This window comes from Alligator sinensis, unplaced genomic scaffold (genome assembly GCF_000455745.1).
Source record: "Alligator sinensis unplaced genomic scaffold, ASM45574v1 scaffold611_2, whole genome shotgun sequence".
Lineage (NCBI taxonomy): Eukaryota > Metazoa > Chordata > Crocodylia > Alligatoridae > Alligator > Alligator sinensis.
In genome coordinates this window covers 3,362,037-3,381,107 of record NW_005841869.1, presented here as the reverse complement: position 1 = coordinate 3,381,107, position 19,071 = coordinate 3,362,037, and the positions used below count along the sequence as shown (strand labels likewise).

General features: G+C 44.4%; 2 protein-coding genes across 9 annotated transcripts in view; one reads left to right on the top strand and one right to left on the bottom strand.

Annotated features, from left to right (window-relative positions):
- SCAI (suppressor of cancer cell invasion) overlaps positions 1–10,282 on the bottom strand; it is a 52,593-nt gene extending 42,311 nt beyond the window's left edge. For 4 of the 8 annotated variants that reach the window (XR_003092218.1, XR_003092212.1, XM_025194414.1 and 1 more), the window contains exon 1: positions 9,914–10,282. Coding sequence is in view for 4 of the 8 variants with exons in the window: in XM_025194414.1 (XP_025050199.1) it covers positions 9,914–9,972 (59 nt within the window). In the remaining 4 variants the exon portion in view is untranslated. Of the gene's footprint in view, positions 1–5,972; positions 6,011–9,913 lie in introns of those variants that run through there. The other 4 variants (XR_003092209.1, XR_003092210.1, XM_025194413.1 and 1 more) reach the window with 2 other exon arrangements.
- Positions 10,283–12,327: 2,045 nt separating this feature from the next.
- Positions 12,328–19,071, top strand: part of RPL35 (ribosomal protein L35) — a 10,600-nt gene continuing 3,856 nt past the window's right edge. The window contains exon 1 of the mRNA XM_006016955.3: positions 12,328–12,356. Within this exon, the coding sequence (XP_006017017.3) occupies positions 12,328–12,356 (29 nt within the window). The remainder of the gene's footprint in view (positions 12,357–19,071) is intronic.

Genomic DNA, 19,071 nt, shown 5'->3' with positions numbered 1-19,071 from the left:
GCAAGACAAGCATTTTAAAGTGGTGGTAACCCATTCCCTTTCCTGCGGGGAGCTAGCGTAACAGATTTCTCTTTTAGTTTGTGCTGCACTCCGAGTCAGAGCTCTGCATTTCTCCTGATCCTTTTCCTGAAGCACCTCTGCTCCTGTACTCTGTTGAAGCCTGTTTCTTGCAAGGTGCTACGCTCCCTCATTAGACAATAAGAGCCAAAAACATTATCATGTTATTCTGGAGCGTGGTCCATAATGAAAGATGACAGCGTTTTTGGATTTTTTTTTTTGGTGACTACCATGGCTAACACACCTTCCAACAAGCACAGCTTAGTTTTAACCATATTTTGGACTACTTTCAGGATGTTCCTTGCCCACAGATATTGCTTGCCATACACGTGCACACAAACACATCCAGAGACATGTGTGGTATGCAAAAACGGAAGAATCCACCGGAGATGGAACAGATTCAGTCCCTGACATATCAACAGAAAACCTGCCTGGGAAATTGAATGCAGCAGGTCTTCCTCACCTCTTTAAAACAAACTATTTTGAGTTTTCATCTCCAGCTTTTCAAACTTTTCCCAAGTCTGTGCTTGGCAACTGATCTCCTACAAGGTGCTGTAAAATATTTTAAAACTCCTGAAGAGCCAACGGATTGGCAGAGAGAGCAGAACCCAACAACAGTCGGTGTGCAAATGGTTTGGGAACCTCTAGATGTTAATTAGATTAGATTAGAGGCCAGGCAGCCCCTACTCACATACTTTCTATGAGATACCTCAGAAACAAGACTCGCATCGAGTTTTAGCAGAACCAGTGTAACAGGGTGGTCTGTCCTTTAAGAAGAGGTAGCAACCCTGTTAAAGGTACCCAGCTGAGGAGCTTACTGGTAAGGAGGGAGCATCCCAATGGGAGCTTAAAACCCCCAGAGAAGAGCTGGGAGGAGACAAACTGAGGGAACAGCTGGAAAAAGGAAGCAGGCTGAGAGCTAACTAGCTTCACAGATTTCATAGACATTAAGTTGCACCGCCTCTGGGGGGAGTTTGTTCCAGATCCTGGTTACATGAAGGGGTTAATGCCAAGGAGGTCCTCTCCTAGTGTCTGGGATGGAGCAAAAGGGTTTGGTTGGCTTGCTTGGTACTTAAAGACTGTTTTATTTGGGGGGACTGGCTGAGAAGGTCCCCTGGGAGCAAAACCTGCCTGAAGAAGCCAGCAGGCTAGGCAACCTGGTGGAGCCTTGAATTCTTCCCAATTATCAGAGGTCCTCCATTAATAACTCAAAAGGAATCCACAGTCTTACTATCCAGCTAGACAGACAGTCAGTCTGTATTGTAGCAAACTATAAGACATGCAGCTCAGATGACCGAAGGAAAGAAGCACTGCCCTGTATTCAGTTTTACCTTTTCACCCAGTTTAACAGCTTAAGAGCTTCTTCCAGAGAAGGAAGAAGGCCATTTGTCTTCCTCGGGTAAACAATGAGACACCTACTGTACTTCCAAAGGAAAAGCTGGAGGACACAGAATTAAGATGAAACAAACACAAATGAGTGCCCTTATCCAAGATATTTGTTTAACAGGGACAAGGATCTGCAACAAGACAAGAAAGATCTGTGTAACGCGCTCTGTTCAAGTTCTAATCTGGGAGGAGAAAAAAAAAGAAAAGAAAAAAAAGAGGTGAAGTAGCTGCCCTTGACACAGCTGCCAGAAGCAAAGGCTAACTCAGAATACACATTCCCATGGCAAGATGAAGCTTGCAGCAGGTCACATTTTGAATGAGCAATTTGTCAGATTCATGGCCTGTGAGCATATCTAACAAGGCATGGATGTTTGTAGTTTACTCCAAATACTAAAAAGAGTTTGGACTACTTCGGGGACCTCAAATACAGAAGGCATTACCCATCCACAAGCTGGGGGGCTACTTAAGTATCAAGATCCCTTATACACAGATTCAAAGGGGCCCCGACCATTCAGTGCATGTTCCCAATTTAATATTAGTGGAAGCTCTAATAGCACAAAAGTAACCTTTGTGTATTCCCAATACAAACATATGAGAGAAAAAGGAAAGTTTCTATTCATCTTGAGCAACTGGATGTTTTGAGACATTTATAACTCCAAATGGAGTAACAAGACAGTACGCTCTCCCCTTCCCCCATTATTGGATTCTGAATCAAGCACATGGATTCTCAATTAAAAAGATGATGATAACCAAAGTTACCAAGCAGTTAGGGTTTATTAGATCCAGTGTACTGCAACACGCTTATAGTTTTTAGGTAATGCTCATAACGTACTGAACCAGGCAACTGCTCTCTTTTTATGGATGCCCTTTTCAGAAGGTAAGTATTAAAATCCCATGTTTAATCTTACTGAAACAGACCTGACATTTAGCACTTGATGTTTGTGAAAAGCTTTTAATGTATAAAGTGCTCCACTAATCTCTCAGTGATTGACAAGAGTTTCATTTTTCCTTTGCCCAAGTGGCCCAAGTTGAAAATCATTTAATCGAACGTGGAATCTTTCATCTCCCAATGACCCAACAGCACTTTAAGTTACGTGACTACATAGCTCACTTCATTCACTTCTGAACGCGGCCACTTCTGGAGTGGAACGAGGGCCATCTAACACCAAGGCACCTGGCATTGGGAGAGACCTGCTTTGATGCTTATGCCTAGGATGATTAGCAACAAGTTTTTGCCTGGTGTATTGCACCAGGAAGCAACAAGACGATGATTATACTTAATACAGGGTGCAGGGAAAATCCTACAGAAAACCTGCAAAAATGTGTTTTGGATGAGGGACAAGCAGGCAGCACTTCAGTTCTACAAATGAACAGAAAGATACAAAACAGGGAAACAAATGGAGATTTAAAGCCAAGAAAGCAACAAATGAGAGGAGAATTAAGGCAAAGTAGGGTTGTGACAAGTTCCATCTGCGTGATTTTTCTGGAAGAGTTGCCAAAAGAGAATTCTTCCATGGATCCCTAATTCAGATTGAGTTCATATAGACACAAAATGGGTGCTGCTGCTGTTGCTGTAGTCGTAGCCCTGCTTTCACTCAGCCATAGCATAAAGCCTGAGAACACAGTAAAGAAAGGAAAGGAGAGAGAAGAAAAGCAGGTGGGGGGAAAAAGTGAGAGAGTTAATCCAAGTGGAAATGCCAGAGCCACCTACTACAGTCTGTGTTGGCTTTGTCTTCCCATTCATAGACAGCCGCAGCGTTTGGTACTGTGCAGAGACAGAGCTACTATCATGAGATGCTCGGGAGGGAGGAATGACTCCCCCTACCAAGGCAGTGAGCTGCAGTACCACAGCCAGGCTGGAGGAAGGACTATCATTACAAACAGTGAGTGGACCCAGCAAAGGGTAAAGCAGAACTAAAAATCAAGGTCCTTCCCTCATGGATTTCAGGGCGGCAAGAGCAAAATGCACTATACCAGGCAGCCGCGAAGCTCGTTTCTCAATGCCATTGGTAACCCCTCAGATCTCGGCGGCTCCTGTGCCTGTGGGCATCTCTTGGCTTTGAGATACCAGCCACATCAGAAATATTTGTGACACAAAACAGATAGAGGTTCTTTTATGCACAAAGGGGGGGAGGGTAGAAAAAAAAGCATGAACCACAAGAATGAAAGATGGCGTCAAGAGAAGGTAAAGAAATTTCTTTTTTAAATGTTCTGTTCCTCCAGTTATAACAGGGATGATACAGAAACCAGACAGGGTGGGGAGGAGGAGGAGAAGGAGACCTACTGAAACAATGCCTTAAACATGCTGAGAAAACCAGTCAGCTAGTGAAGACTTATGATTCTTTCAAATCTCTGTTAACTCCTCAGGCTCCACGAGGCAGAAAAAATCCAGCTCGTCAAGCAGTGCCACTGCACATGCCAGTCCTCAAACACACAGCGCTGCAAGTTTCTCGAGTTCACCATGTTAGCTCGCTGCAATTCCCAGGGCAGAGGGGTTTTTGCAGGCGTCCAGGAGGTGACAAAACCCTGCTAAACAGCTCAGCTTGAGGAAGCAGTGTCTGGGATGGGGAAGGGAGGAGCAGGATAGCTTCACAATGTCAGGCAATACTTTTAAAGGTTGCGTGTCACTTGCATGGCACACAGTTCCACTTCCCTGTGGTTTGCTCTATTTTGGCTATGCTTTGCAGTCTCTGTTGGAAGGGGCAGAAACTGCTGAAGTCAACATTATATGCTTCTTGTTGGCCAGGGAGCTCAGAATCAAGCTTGCAATGCAAGGTCTCTCTGCGCACGGAGGAAGGGAATGTGCCAACCAGAGAAAACCAGGCTAGCCAGAACAGCCCAAGCCAAACAGACTAAACATCTTTCCCCTTTCTTAAATGTAGTACCATCTTTAACCAGATTTATCCAGCCAAAACTATAGCAGCCAGCAATCCAGCTGCTGGAACAGAGTGGTCATTACCTCACACCTAATGCTCAAGAGAGAACAGCTCACTACACAGAGGAGTTAGTGCTGTTATAATATTAAATTGTGTTTCCACAGATGGAAGCTGGGAGTGGGAATGTTTCTAGTGAGTGAAAAGGATAGAGAGAAGCAGAGAGCTTTCCTAGACCTGTATAACTCAAGTGACAGACTGGAGTGACTGCAGGGATAACAATGTCAGGCAAATTCCAGCCTGCAAGGAAGTAATGGCTGGATACAGGACAGGGCTGTTTTTCCTAAAGTGTACCATGCCAGGAAATCAGTCTCCTACCTTCATCCTTTCATAGCTCAGGCAGTTTCAACATACTCATATTTAGAAGATAAGAGTTTTCTGTGCTTATTAGCAATGCTTTATCTGGGTCTCTGAATGGTCAGCTGAAAATGTCCTGCTCTCCATAGCACTGTTCTTAGGTGCAATACTCTCATCTTGTACTTCTGGAAGTGTGAACTGCCTGCCTCTGACAACTTCACTGCACATCTGCTCCGTGTGTGTGTCCCAACAATGAGAACCAAAACAGATGTAAGCAGCATCAAGTGGGGACACCCCATGTAAATGGTAGAAAACACACACTTCCTTCTTAGTAGGCAGTAAATTCATCAAGCCTTGAGGCTTTCAGGTTTTAAAATCCTGCTCTTCAGAAAACCTTATTGATAATCTGCATTACAAAAATTAAGAATCTTTCAGAAAATGACTGCTTCACAATCCAGAACCCATAACTCATGCCCTGTGATTCAAGACAGGTGTCTTCATATGTACAAACATTGATCTCAGAGTTTCAGACTTCCAAAGATACACAGTGCTTCACAACCTTGAATTCAGGTGTCTTGTTTTGTTTTGTTTTTGAACACCCTGTTACTCGAAATGCAGCCTCAAGTAACCACCGATCTCTGATATACTCATGAGGAGATAGCTTGCAAAATATATACTGCAAAGCCACAGATACGCTCTTACTACATTAATGCAGCTTCTGCTATTGTTATCTTATAAATAAGACCATAGAGGAGTGGCTTAGACAGAAAATTATCTAGGGGCAGCCACATTACCACGGAAAATGGGGCCATAGGGATTACCAGAGACACTGGATCTCCCAGTGAAAGCAATGACATCTGCAGATATCCCAGGGGATCTCAGAGTACCTATGAATTAGTGACTGTGTACCCAGATATCTAGAAGGATAATCACCAAGTCATTATTGGCCATGTGCTTTGCCAATTTCACCTCGTTAATCCTCAACACACCTGCAAGGCAGAAATTTGAGGGGAGGGGGAGGATTAATCCTATTCATAAATCCCACCAACATTTTATGGACAAAAGAACTGAAAACAATCATAAATCCCACCAACATTTTATGGACAAAAGAAGAGAAAACAATCCCCTAGTCACAAGTCTGCCACAAAGAACTCCCAATCTACTCTCAGCACCTGCGTGATTTCGACTGTCAGCATCTACTGCACAGCACTCGCCAGAAAGATCTCATTTGCTAACCGAGGTCAGGTCTCAGGAGTAGTCTCCCAGGAAACCAAACCCATCTCCTACTATAGCACTTACCAGCTGCTAATCAAGCTGTGCATCTTCAGGTTAAGCAAGGAACACCACAAACTTTCCACTCCATGAATAAGGCAGGATCACCAGGGAGACAGCCAACACAAGGAACTCAAGGGCCCGCGGCATTCTGCTTTAAACAAATCAGTGCATTGGCACTGGAGATGGGGTAGGCAAAAAGCCCCAATCCACCCCCCCAAAAAAATCCCACACCTTATTTTAGTCCATCTTGCATATGGAGCAAGGCATCTGTTCCCACCTGACGTGTGTGTGATGAACCGGTGCATACAGTTCATGTACTGAAGTGTTTGACACATTCCTAGCATGGTAGGTTGAAGCCCAAGAGTTTGTAATGAGGCCACAGATGCAATGCTGAAGCGGGTAGTGAGCTGACCCAGCTGACAAACGGTCTAGGGTACATTTCTCTTCTGCTAACCTTTCAATATCCAATGACACGCACCTGGTAAGAGTAAAGTCACTGTGGCTGTTTCTCTCCTCCCCCCTTCAAATACGGTTGCAGCAGTTTTTGGAACGACAATCTGAACTCTGCAAGACGCTCCTCTCCCATAACTCTTCCTGACAACAGGGCTTCTCAAGGAGGCTTTAAGAGGAGCAAGAGGGGAGGGAAGTGAAAACACACTGCATTTCAATCCACTGGGACTGGTCTCAACAACTTGTTGACCCTGGGAAATTAGTGAAAAGGCTACACAACAGCCAGGAGCCCGCAGCTAAACGGTTAAGAGAGGGATGTTTATAGGGAGAGAGCTAAGATGACAGTACCAGTGAAAGACCCGAAGTTCTGCTCAAAAGAAAGATTTGGGAATAAATTCCTTCAAAATCTTGCTAAGAAGTTTTAGTTTTCAGTTAAATTCAGATATCAGGAGTCAGCTATATTTCTTCTTCTACCTACCTACAAGACTTCCTAATTATTTGGATAGAATATTAAGTACTTCGAGATCACCTGTCAACAGATGCAAAACATTATAACAGATCCCTCTTAACTGGGTCAGCCACTGAGCTAGCTTATCTTCCCAAATTTCGTTTACATAAGAAGCCATCTGAGGATTTAAAATTAAAAGTAAGATTTTACTTTTAAACACAGACGCCTGTCTATGTTTAAAAGTAGAAACACCTTTTCTAGAAAAGGTGTTTCTAGGCTTTAGAAACATAGGCTTTTTTTAGAAAATATAGGCTTTTATTCTAAGGCCTATATGTTTCTAGGCTTTAGAAACATATAGGCTTTAGAAACACCTATATGTTTCTAAAGCCTCTTGCCAGAACCAGAGGCTTTAGAAAAAGGTGCAAAAATTCTCACAGGCAGACATGAAAATTTGCTGCCTCCTAATCCTCATAGCTAGAGATTTGTTTGAGGCCTCAAATAAGTTGTTATCTCCTTTCCAAAAGTCTCTAATGATACTATGGCTCTGGGTAGTGTATCCATGTCAGTGTCCAACCTTTCTATCTATCTTGTTATATCACTGGCCTCAATGATAGCCTGGCCTCTTCCTCCTTTCTAAAGTAAATGTTCTCTCTCAACAGAAGTTTTCCCAGGCCCCTCTATTCTTACTGCTCTTCCCCAAGCCCTCTTTAATTCTGCAATATCCCTTTTGAGATAGGGTGACCACACGGTAGTTATCCAAATGAGTCTGCAACCTGGATTCATTTAACAGTAATTAATATGCTCCTAATCATACATTATATGAAAACAAATTCTTTTCTGCAGCATTTTTCACTGCCTTTCCACTTCATCCCATTCCAAATGTGACTTAACACTAGCTTTTTCTTTGCACCAGAGCAGCACACTAAATATTAGTCTAAACTGAACATTTCCTGACTTGTTCCTAACAGAATCCTGGATGGCATGAGTAGCTCAAGATTTACTCTTTAATGCACAAAATGTTTGCAAGTTATTGCTTATTAATTTATTCCAGCTCTTCTGCCTTGATTTTGATTACCATATTTTCCTCAATACCAGGAAAGAACAAGCATCCCCAAACCACCCTTTGGTGAATGCCACTGAAAGAAAGCCTAATGTATGCTACTTGATTTCACTAGGAACCAAATCCTGAAGGATATGTTTGGCCAGAACAACCCCTTGTACCTGGTCATATAACTTTCCTGGTTTCACCAAGCAGTGTTTGTGAACACTACCCAAACAAAGCCACACTGCCATTCACAAGTATTCAGATAAAAATTAGATCCATAAATGACACTCCAGTTTGATAGGTTTCCTAAGCATGTCCTGGTTGGTCAGCATGGACTATACGCTAAGATCATCATCCATGAGATTTCTATAGTGCCTTTTAGCCCTAAGGATCCCAAGCTCTGCACAAAGCATCAGAGGTCTGGCTGCCCTTAGTGTGGAGGTTAGCAGTCACAACAGTGGGGGTGGCGGAGGATTCGAATATCAAGGACACTTGAGGGCAAATGGCTACTTTTACATAAAGTGCCACGGGATGTTTAGAGGCCACGCAAAGGCAGACGTGAGCTCAGTTTGGAGGCAACATCCAAACTGTTATGTTAATTTAGGACGCCCATCAGTTAGATAAGAATACCGCCAGGGACAACTTAAACGGCAAGAGCAGCCCCAAGTATCAGTCAAGTCGAGGAAAGGCAGACAGACCTCCTTCCTATCATGAAAATAGCTTGCCAGAGAAACGGGAAAGGCACTTTCTGCCTTGCACCAGAGGTGTTACTGCAGAGGTTGTGCGTTGACCCTCAGAAGGCAGAGGCTGCCAGGGCCGCCAGCACTGAACAAGAGGCACAAGCAACTGACCTGTGCCCGGGAACCAGGAGAGGTGAAACCAGAGACATACACAGAGAAAAGGAATTCAGAGGGTCCTGGGGCCATTGTACGAAGGCCTGGCTCAGCTAACGTTTAGTCCTTTTAAGATATTTTTTTCCCTTCTTTGGTCTAGACAAGTGAGAGAGAGAGAGCAGGGAGAGAGAGAAATTCAAATCAGTAAACACAGAAGGCACTTTCCGAAGCCCAAAGAGCCAAAGGGAAAGTCAGAGGGTGACACGCTCTCCTGAGGCACTCACTATTTTGTGAACAAGTGCCTTGCTGCTTTTTCTTTAGCCTAGGGTTTATTATGTCAGAAAGGTTCATCCTTTGCAGCTGCCTAATTGTGGGTGGTATTTTGTAAGCCACACACTGAACATTAAACTTTTTAAAAGGCCAATTTAATTAGAATCCAAAATACCAAACATCAGCCAAACTCTGAACAGTCATAAACTTATTATGACTCAGAGAACTGATCAGTGTGACCCAGGGAAGCTTCTTCAGCTAAAATTAGAAAAAGAATCTGTATTTTATTTCAGGCTCCAGCAGTTTCGATTACTGAGCTTTCAGCACTGTCCCTTAATAACCTGCAAGCAACCTTCAGGACAAACAGCGGATGCAAATCTAATACAGAGGATCCAATCTTCTTGGGGCATGTGGGTGGGAAGTAGTAGACAGACATTCTCCATGCGGAAGGGGTCCATTTCCTGCTTACTTTTCACCCCTGAAGTCTAGCACATGGGCATGGAATAAGCAAAATGAAGCAGTGAAGCAGACTACTTTGGCTGAATTGATTAGCTTTTAGAGTAAGAGTGTCAGTGTTCGTCTTGCTGTGGTAGGATGCAGCACACAACATTAATCGCTGTATCACTAGATGTCCTGACTCTCAGGGATTTAACAAATTCATTGTTTGCATCAAGCCACAAAAATAAATTCTCAAGTTGTCCAGGGTTTACAGAAGGAGTTCTAATATCAAAATCCTGTACGTAAAGGTCGCATTATAACTCTGTAGGAGGAAATGTGATCTCGTGATCAGAGCACGAGGCCACTGTATCCTGTCTCCCAGTTCTACAACAGCTCTGCCATTTGGCCTCCGCCAGGCTTTGCAGGTAGCACAGCTCAAAAATTTAACACTTGTTCCCAACTCTTTTTATTTTGTTCCTACCTCTTACCCACAGCACACGGCCTTGTCAGAATGACATCGAACAAAATACTCAAGTCCATTCTACTGGTCCAGAAGTTTCCCCAGCTTAGACTCTCACAGGAAGGCGGAATTGCTGCCCATGAAGACTAACAGGCAAGGTATTAGAATAACTAATGTTTGTTAAGTCACGCTCTGGAAAGACAGTGGTACATGTAGACCAGAGACTCTTCTTGGACCACTGTGGTTTCTTCCCCCGATTTCTTCTATTCCAACACTCTTGTCTTGCACAGGCAGAAATGGCACAGAACTGGAAAGGACCAAGTATGTCAGAGTCCAGACCTTTGCAATGACAGGCAACAGTGTAATCACATATTTGTTCCAGGCATCCCCAAGAGCATCCTCTCCTCCAGCATGCCACAGCCACAATGCACCCCCTGAGAAACTCAGAGCTGTTTGTACTAAAGACTCTGCAAGCTACAACGCACCACAGGAAGAAAGCAGCAAAGACAAAGATGAACGTACAGGGTCCTCAGCCTTGGTAGCTAATGCGGGGGGGAGCTGTTCGATAATCAATGTCCAGCTGATCGCAAGAAATGAATATGGCACCACGGTTCCTGAGGACAGAAGGGAAGGGGAGAGCCCTACACAGTGGTCCCTGCTGATCTGACTTTGGGGAAAATTCCAACTGGACCCCAAATCTGATGATCAGTTTAACTGTACGTATATAAGCCAGATCCACCAGCCAGGCACCTGAAGATGCATCTACACTGCAGTGACAACAGCCTGCACAGACAAAACTCACACCAAGTTAACTAGCTTAGGTGCTGGGGACAGACTAGCCATAGTGACAGGAAGCTCAGCGTGGGCTAACTGAGCAAGTAATAAATAGTCAGAGTTTGAGATATGCCTTTTTGTAGTAGCTAACTGGATTCCCATATTATAGTCATGTCTTCAAAGTATCTCTATATGCTTTCCAAATCACCTTTGAGGCTGTTATAAGTTTGGCATACTGAAACTGTAAAAAGGCAAGAAACCTAAATACACACCTAAAACTGGCCAAAAAGGGAACTATCCTATTTCTGGTTCCTTCTCTGCCTATGAATCCTAGTTTTATGGTTATTAAAATCAGACTGCCAATCATTCCAGATTATGCCACGGTTTCAGTATGTAGTCTTAAAACGCTCCACAAGAGAGATTAAAAACGTGTTGGCAAGCAGCAGGAATTCATCCCCCCCTTAGCCAGGCACAATTTGTGATGAATCACTCCAATTTACAGTGAGAAATTAGCATACTAATGGGGATTAAACCAATATAGTAAGGACCAGTCAGCAGCGAATAGAGGCCATGCTTTAAAAAGAGTAATCTGACCTTTGGTGTTTAATCATTTTGCTACATACATTTCCTACCCCTTAGTACATCCCATTTTGCTACCACCTTGGGCAAGTGTACTTTACCCTTTTCAACACAGCATCTTGAATTATTTGAAGGGTAAACTCACTGCAAAAAACAACTGCCACCTAGATTTAGGAACCGCCATTTCAACAATGTGTCCAATGCATGCGTCTAACAGGAAGGCTTTTTTCCCCTTTTTCTTGCAGAAAGTACTGTACAAGTTGCTGTCTCTTAGAGCACTGGAGTTTGACAGTTCAATATTATATGTGTGTTATACAGAACATACCATAACATGCATATCCATATATATTAACAATGTATGTAAAATTATCATTCCTCTTATTCTATACGTATTGTATCACCTTCTTTCAAACTCATTTTAAATTCATGTATTGATTCAGTGTGGGGTAGGAATGGGGGGAAAATACCCATAACCAATCAGAAAGAGAAACCTGAAGATCAGATGAATTAAAGAGAAACTCTGACATACAAAAAAATAGAACTCGTTTCCATAATGAAACCTTTTATTGGACCAACTGGAAAAATCACAAGAAAAAGGGAGCTTCTAAGTGTCTTCGTATGCAGGAGAAAAGACATAAAGTGAGGAAGATAAAGGAATTAGGAGTTAAGAGGTGCATGGACAGAGTGCTGCATGCTGATACCTCTCTGACAGCTGCAATGGTAATCATGAAGAGCACTGAAGGAAAGCCATACTGAAAATACAAGCACAAAGGGACTGTTTGGCAAGTCTCATGAGCCCAGCATAGGATGGACACAAGGAGGACAATGCCATTTCGAAGGAAGCTTTATTAGTTTGATTACTCTGAAGAGTAAGGGGATATGGGTGCCTCAGATCCATAGCTGGCAATCCACCCTTGGGAGACCAGACAGGTCTGTCATTTGACCCTGGAGTGGCTTTATGCCAAAGCTTACAGAGCAACCCTCAGGTAGCTTCAGGAAATCCCTAGTTCCTCTCTTTCAAGAAGCACATGCCTGGTCACAGCACTAGTGTTCAAACGGTACCAGAACCCTTAAAACTGGACATGGAAACAGAGAGTCTCTTTCAGGAAAGGTAGGCATGGGTGGCCTGGCTGGAATAGCCCTTCTGGATGTTTCATCTGATAGCCACATTAAATGCAGAGACCTTGGTAGACAAAGGTCCTTACATAAAAAAACCCTGCATATGCACTGTTGCTACCAGACTAGAGAACTGCTGACTCCCGGGAGCACTAGTGTCCTCCTGTTTTGGGGTTGTTGTTTTTTTAATTTCTATCGCTCAACAATGGGACTTGTGGGAAAGACAGAGAGTCCTTGAGCAGAGAAAGACAGGCAGTCTATTTCCAGAGCTGTCGAGGTCTTCCCGTTCAAGAAATATTTACATGTTTTGTGATCAAGGTTCATTATGAATAAGTCTATTTATAGGCAGCTGAATCACTTAAAGTTACATCCAAAGCTTTCAGTTCACTTCATCCTGGCAAGAGGAATGCTATTTTTAGCTAGAAGTTTAAGTTACATAACATTTTGGGGTCCCAAAGAAATAGCAACATTGAGTCCGATTCCAACTCCCATCCCCCTCCCCCATCAGCAAGGATGCACTTAGATCAGGGCTCTATGGACCTGACCAATTGTAAATTCCTTATACATTTTCAGCTAAGCCAAAGGAAAATCTCTTCCCCAGGCCATGTATCTTTTTCATATATAGTGCCATGAAAACATAAGCTATAGTGGGAGGGGGAAATGGTATTTGAGAGATGCTGATTTTGCTCACTTCTTCCAGTGCAGACATAGTACAATTCTCTTTCTGGCTTACCTTTTTTGGGGGAAGATATTGCTACTAAAGAGGCTTCATGGAGACTTTGTTGTTATAATTACTGCTATCTAGTATTGTAATCATTATTTTGCTTTACTCACCCACACGGAAAATTGTATGTGTGATCTTACAAAAGGCTATGTTTGAAATCAGATACAACCTCCAAACTCAACACAAAGCAGGAGAAGCTGCTATGAAGGGAGCAGAAACTGGTTTTTGACCTGCCTGGTTTTAAAGATGACGACTCCTTCCTCTAGTTTGACTGACGTAGCAAGGACATTTGCGAGCACCTGTCAGAGCTGTACAAGAAGTGTTTCTCAGAATGTTTCCCATTTTCCAGGAACTTCACGTGTCACCAAAGGCCCCCAACCCAAAAAGGACATCCTCTCAATCCAACAGGAAAGCCTCCTCTAGGAGACTTAGTGCAAAAAACCATTGCTCTCTCCTTCACATACACTCAGCAGTTTGTAGACTTGATTTTCTCCCCTTTTCCTAGTCTCTCTCATGATGAAGATAAGATACCAATAACATTCAGTATATGGAACTGAAATAATTATTGAAAAGCAATACAAGGCTGCAGGTGTCTCCAAATCCACTGGGCTGTGTTTTATACAACCAGTTTTACATTCAAGAGTCCCCTGTGGTTCAGTGGTAGCATCTTTGTCTACCACACAGGAAACCTGGGCTTGATTCCCAGACGCTTATACAACTATAGCCATGAAGGCACCAAATGTCTGGACTCAGTCTGGTCTTTGGATTCTTGTCTCAGTGACCCAAAGGGAGGATGGAAGGTCTGGGCAGCCTCCACTCCTCCAAAAATCCCTGCCCAGACAGATGCATCGAAGGTCTGGATGGCCCTCATGCATACACCAGGACCCAGGAGGATTGAGGGTTGCCACTCCTGAAATGCATCCTGTGGGGAGCTCCAAATGGAAAATTGGTTCTTCTGTGTAAGAAGGGTAAAAGGTAACCACACCAGGCATTCTGAAGAGCAATGCTGAGAGCCAATTCCCCACAAGCACAACCACTGGAGCTTGCCACCAAAGGAAAATTCCCTTTGTAGTGGAGATCCAGCTTTATTTGTCTCAAGAACTAGAACAACTCAAGGCTGGACCCAGTTAGCCCCTTTTGCATCTTCATAGTATGAACAAAAGTGAATTTCAACAATGGGGAGTCCCCCTGGAGTGTTCTTCTAGCAGCTCGTTTGAGCCAGACCCTTTCCCCTTGCTTCATGTATTTCCAATCCCTTGAGTACTCAGAGCAGACAGGGCCGAGCACTTAGGAATATTCCTCAAATGGAATGGGACTGCCTACCTTGCATGTTAAAAACATGTCTTTCACGAGTGGCCACATCCACTTTAAGGATTTAACTTGCACTCCCCTGTGCATTTTCACTTCCCTTAAGCTGCTGCTTCCAACATTTGTTCTGGATTCGGCCAGTCTGCGTGTTCCACAGTCCCTCTTTTGCTGCAGCTCATGACCTTTTGCATCCAGGCTGGACAAGGGACAAAGGCAGATGGATGTCACCATAGCAGTACTTCTGCTCTGCTCCTTAACCAACTTAACTAGCTTTTAGTAACAGCAACAGCCAGCTTATGAGTCAGAGATGACTAGGAAACATCAATAGGTGTGGCTCAGAAGAAAGTTGACTGTTAAAATCTCCTGAATTTTTCCTCTGAAAACAAGAGAAAAAGGAAGATACTGTACAAGCTTCTCTTCAGTTGTTTGAAGTTGTTCTTTTTTTTTTTCCTTTTCTTCCATTCATACTTCCTCTCTGCCCTTTTTCTACTTTCCTATTTCTTCCTCTTACATACCTTCTAGGAGTTCAGCACGTGTCCCTAAGGGTACACATAACCCAGTTTGCAAGCTGAACTACTTAATGATTTACTTGCTCACAATTTGTCTGCAGCAGTCAGTGTTTGCTAGTTGTGTGTCGGCTTGATTATACAACAAGATCACGGCAGCAGTCTGTGAATGAGCTGTTACTTTGCACAGGTCTGGAGCACTGCAAGAAGCCAGTGTGAGAAAGTGAAAGATGTGGGAGGAAGAGGCACAGCAAGGGTTGAATATAAGAGCTAACATGACAAACCACTAAAATGTGGTGCAGGGGCTCAATATAACCCATGGGGCTTTAACACAGCAGTTCATGATGCGAATAACATACATCCCAGTATGACCCAAGCAGTCAAGCTGAGCTACAGCAAGGCGTATGGGACCCCTGGTCTTTCTGGGCTGCCCCCTCCATATACAAGCTGAGGGGGGAGTCAGTCAGCTCCATTTTATGCATGTTCAGTGGCAAGTTGCCAACACAACTGTTGACTGAGCCAGATCTGGGCCCTGTTGAACTAAGCCATCACCTAAAGCAGTGTGGAAAAGCACATGCCTCTCGCATCTAGAGCAGCCAAGTTCCTGGAAAGCATCTGAGTTACAGGATAGATTTTTTTTCTTCCTCCGAAAGTCACTGATGTTTTTAACCCTTTGATAGGCAGACACCAATTCAATCCAAAGATGCTGCTGCATTGTGCCACTTGGCTGCATTGGCACCATAAGAGTTAAGAGATGTACTTAAAGCAAGTGGGCTTATTGACTGGATAGCCCAAAAAACACTTGAGGCCAGCTCCTGAACCAGAGGGCAGTAATCATCTCATTCTACATCTTGTTAACGTTCTCAGCCAGGGTGTTGGTGGCTGCTTTCCAACTGGAACTTACTCTGATACGCGAGAAGGCAGTACTAGCTGAGAGACAGCCATTTGATTGGTTTGGTTTGTTTGCTCCTTTCCCTCCAAGTCAGGGTCAAGGCATGCTGGCAGTGATTACGTGCAAAGTATCAGTGTCCCAAAGCTTTGCCCTCCAGAATAGAAATCATTTCTGGACCAATTCTTTTATCACTTGGCAGGAAAATCCCTATGCTGGCTTCAGCAGTCAAAGGGAGGCTATAATTATATCAAGTAATTCAGTTCTTGGGCTTTGTTCTGTTATAATAATAGCAATAATTAACAAGACTTCAAAGGATCCAGACCTGTTGTTCCCCCCAAGCTTTTTGCCATCACTCTTCACTTCAGGGAACCAGATTGATGGCTACTCTGTGCCATTTTTATTCCAGGGCTGCACTCAGCTCCCTCAGCACATGTAAACTGGTAGGTGATATTTATGTTGGCAACTAGCTACCATACTTTATAGAAGCAGACCTCTGCCTGACCCTTACCCTGCTGCTCCCACACAGGCGCAGTCCATTTCTGTGCACTAGAACAGACTGGCTAAAGACAGAGGTGCCGAGAGAGCTGTCTGAAATCACACTCCCAGGGTGGAGTCAGCAAGCTCATGGCAAGCAGCCTACATTACAGGCAAGGCCCAAGTCTGTAGTCATCACTCAGACTAGATCCCCATAGAAATGCACAGGAGACCTGCCTACACAGGCCCTGGCTTTCCTTCCATCAGTCTTGCTTAGGACACAGAAGAGCCACAATACTGCACACATTTCTGTAACAGCCTCCCGAGTTTTACTGCACTGTTAACTTAAAAAAAAATACAGCCTCAGCAGATTATATTAAACATTTGGGGATGTGTAACATCTCAGGAGACTCCAGACTTTTATGCTGGAACTCTTCTTCCACACCATAATGAGCATGTAATAAGACAATGAATCCAGATGATCATATCCGTACCTACACACAGACCCAACGCTCCACTCATTCACACTGGTTCAGTTCAGGACTCCTTCTATTGAGCTCAACAGGGTGTAAAGCAAGAATGGAATATTTATAACTGTACTGCAGCAGTCCATAACTGCCCTTTCCCCCATGACAAACCAGAGCTCTGAAGTGCCAGACACTGCATGAATCATAACAGAATAAGGGCTGCACATTTTTGTGTCCTCTGGATGACAAACACAAGCATGTTGCAGACATTAACTGAACAGAACAGCAACCAAACCCCTCTCTTGTTACTAGCTGGAACAAGGGAGTTGAACATTGCAGTCTGGGAAATGAGAGCAGCTTCACCCTGATGAATGTCTGGGCACAGTGCTCTCCTTGTTCATTGTGACCATCAGGAATACCTGCTGCTCTGACAGAAGGTATTAAAGTGACAGCAGTCATGCCCTATGTTTATCTGCTCATCTTTGCTCTTAGGCTTATTTTTCTAGTAGCAACTTCTCTAGATTTAAATCAAAATTGTTTTACTTAGCAAGGAAACAATTTGCAGCTTGGTAGGAATCCAACACATTGTAAATGGTATATTTATGCAGCACAATCCTTTGGCAAAGAGTTATTTTTCTACTGCCATTTTTCAGATGAATGTTTGCAGGATATAAGCTCCTAGCAGTTTGTCTACAAAGCACTAAGTACACAAAGTTTATGTATTTCTGTTGTCACTATTATTCTTTTAGGGAATAACTCAAAACAGGTTATTTCTTCTTCCAAGTGCCACACACCTGTATCGCTACCCCAGTGCAGACACTACCTTTCACACGAGGCACTGTGAACACTCACAATGGTGCTGTTACCTCTGCTCTCCTTGCAGCTGGAATTTCACCTAGGCCACCTTCGTGCCCTAGGGCAGGAAGTCTTCCAATTTTTACTTAGGAAATTGATCCTCAGGAGAATTGCAGTATTTTATTTTTTTACTTCTCTGGCTCCAAAGTCAGATGGTTCTCTCTGTAGCAAAAGAGTGGAAAGACTCTCCCTCCTTCACAAATGGTTTCTGTAAAAAATGCCTCATTTTCTGTAGCGCACAGCACGAGGCTTTAGCTACTATACTTGCAAATCCTATCTGCCTTATTTTGGCAGTACCAACTGATGGAAAAGGATGCTCTTTGCTTGTCATTCAGTGACTCAGTGTTTTTTCCGGTTAAAATAATTACCACTTAGTTCACCAAAACCATTCAGAGCGTGAAGGGAGAGCAGATTAATCTTAGTGAGAAATTAAACGTCTTTTTCTACAAGTCTAATCTACAGTCAGGTGTGACACTGAGGATCTTAATCACTTACTCATTCGATGGACTGAGCAATGAAAGCAACAACTGTTATGCAAGCAGGTTCACATAAGGTCAGCAAGCGCGTTCTAGAGTAGCTGCATCTGCGAGCCACTACAGCAATGTCTACACTAGGATGCTTTGGCTAAGATTCCCAGCTGCTGCCACCACCATCTCAGCTGTGCTGCTGGTAGCAGTGGTGGAAGAGACAGTGCAGACAAGCTCCCTGTGCACTCGAGCACTCAATCACCTTGCTGTCTAATCCACAACACAGCAGGTCTCCATGGCAAGGCACCTCGAACACCTGCCCTCGGTACGCCAGATCTCCCCCCCCAGACACTGACAAGGGCAAGGACGGCAGGGAATTTCTGCTACAACTCCCTGAAGGAGACAAAACCTGAGTACAGGCTGGTGGGGCGTGCTGCTGGCCCCAGGTGTACGCCAGCACCTCCAGATAGATCCTGGGAAGCCATTCCGCTCTCAATGGCGGGAGACTGGAGCCAATCTGGCCGAGCCCTCCGCTGCCCAAAGTCTTGTCATCCAAAACAAAGGATGGGCTGCCAAGGCCAGCACGCAGGTTGGCCACAAACCAGCCCCAGCTGTGGGCAGCCTGCTCAGCTCCCTCTCCGGAGGGATAGCTCCGCACGTATCGGAAGTGGGTGCCTCTGGGACCTGTCACCCATAGATGAGCAGGGGGAGCCCAACAGGGCGAGGGCAGGGACTGGGGAGCTCCGGAGGATGCTGGCACAAGGATGGGCTGCCAAGGCCAGCACGCAGGTTGGCCACAAACCAGCCCCAGCTGTGGGCAGCCTGCTCAGCTCCCTCTCCGGAGGGATAGCTCCGCACGTATCGGAAGTGGGTGCCTCTGGGACCTGTCACCCATAGATGAGCAGGGGGAGCCCAACAGGGCGAGGGCAGGGACTGGGGAGCTCCGGAGGATGCTGGCACAGGGGCTCCAGGGATGGCGCAGAGTGGCTATAGCCTGGCCACAACACCCACCACCCT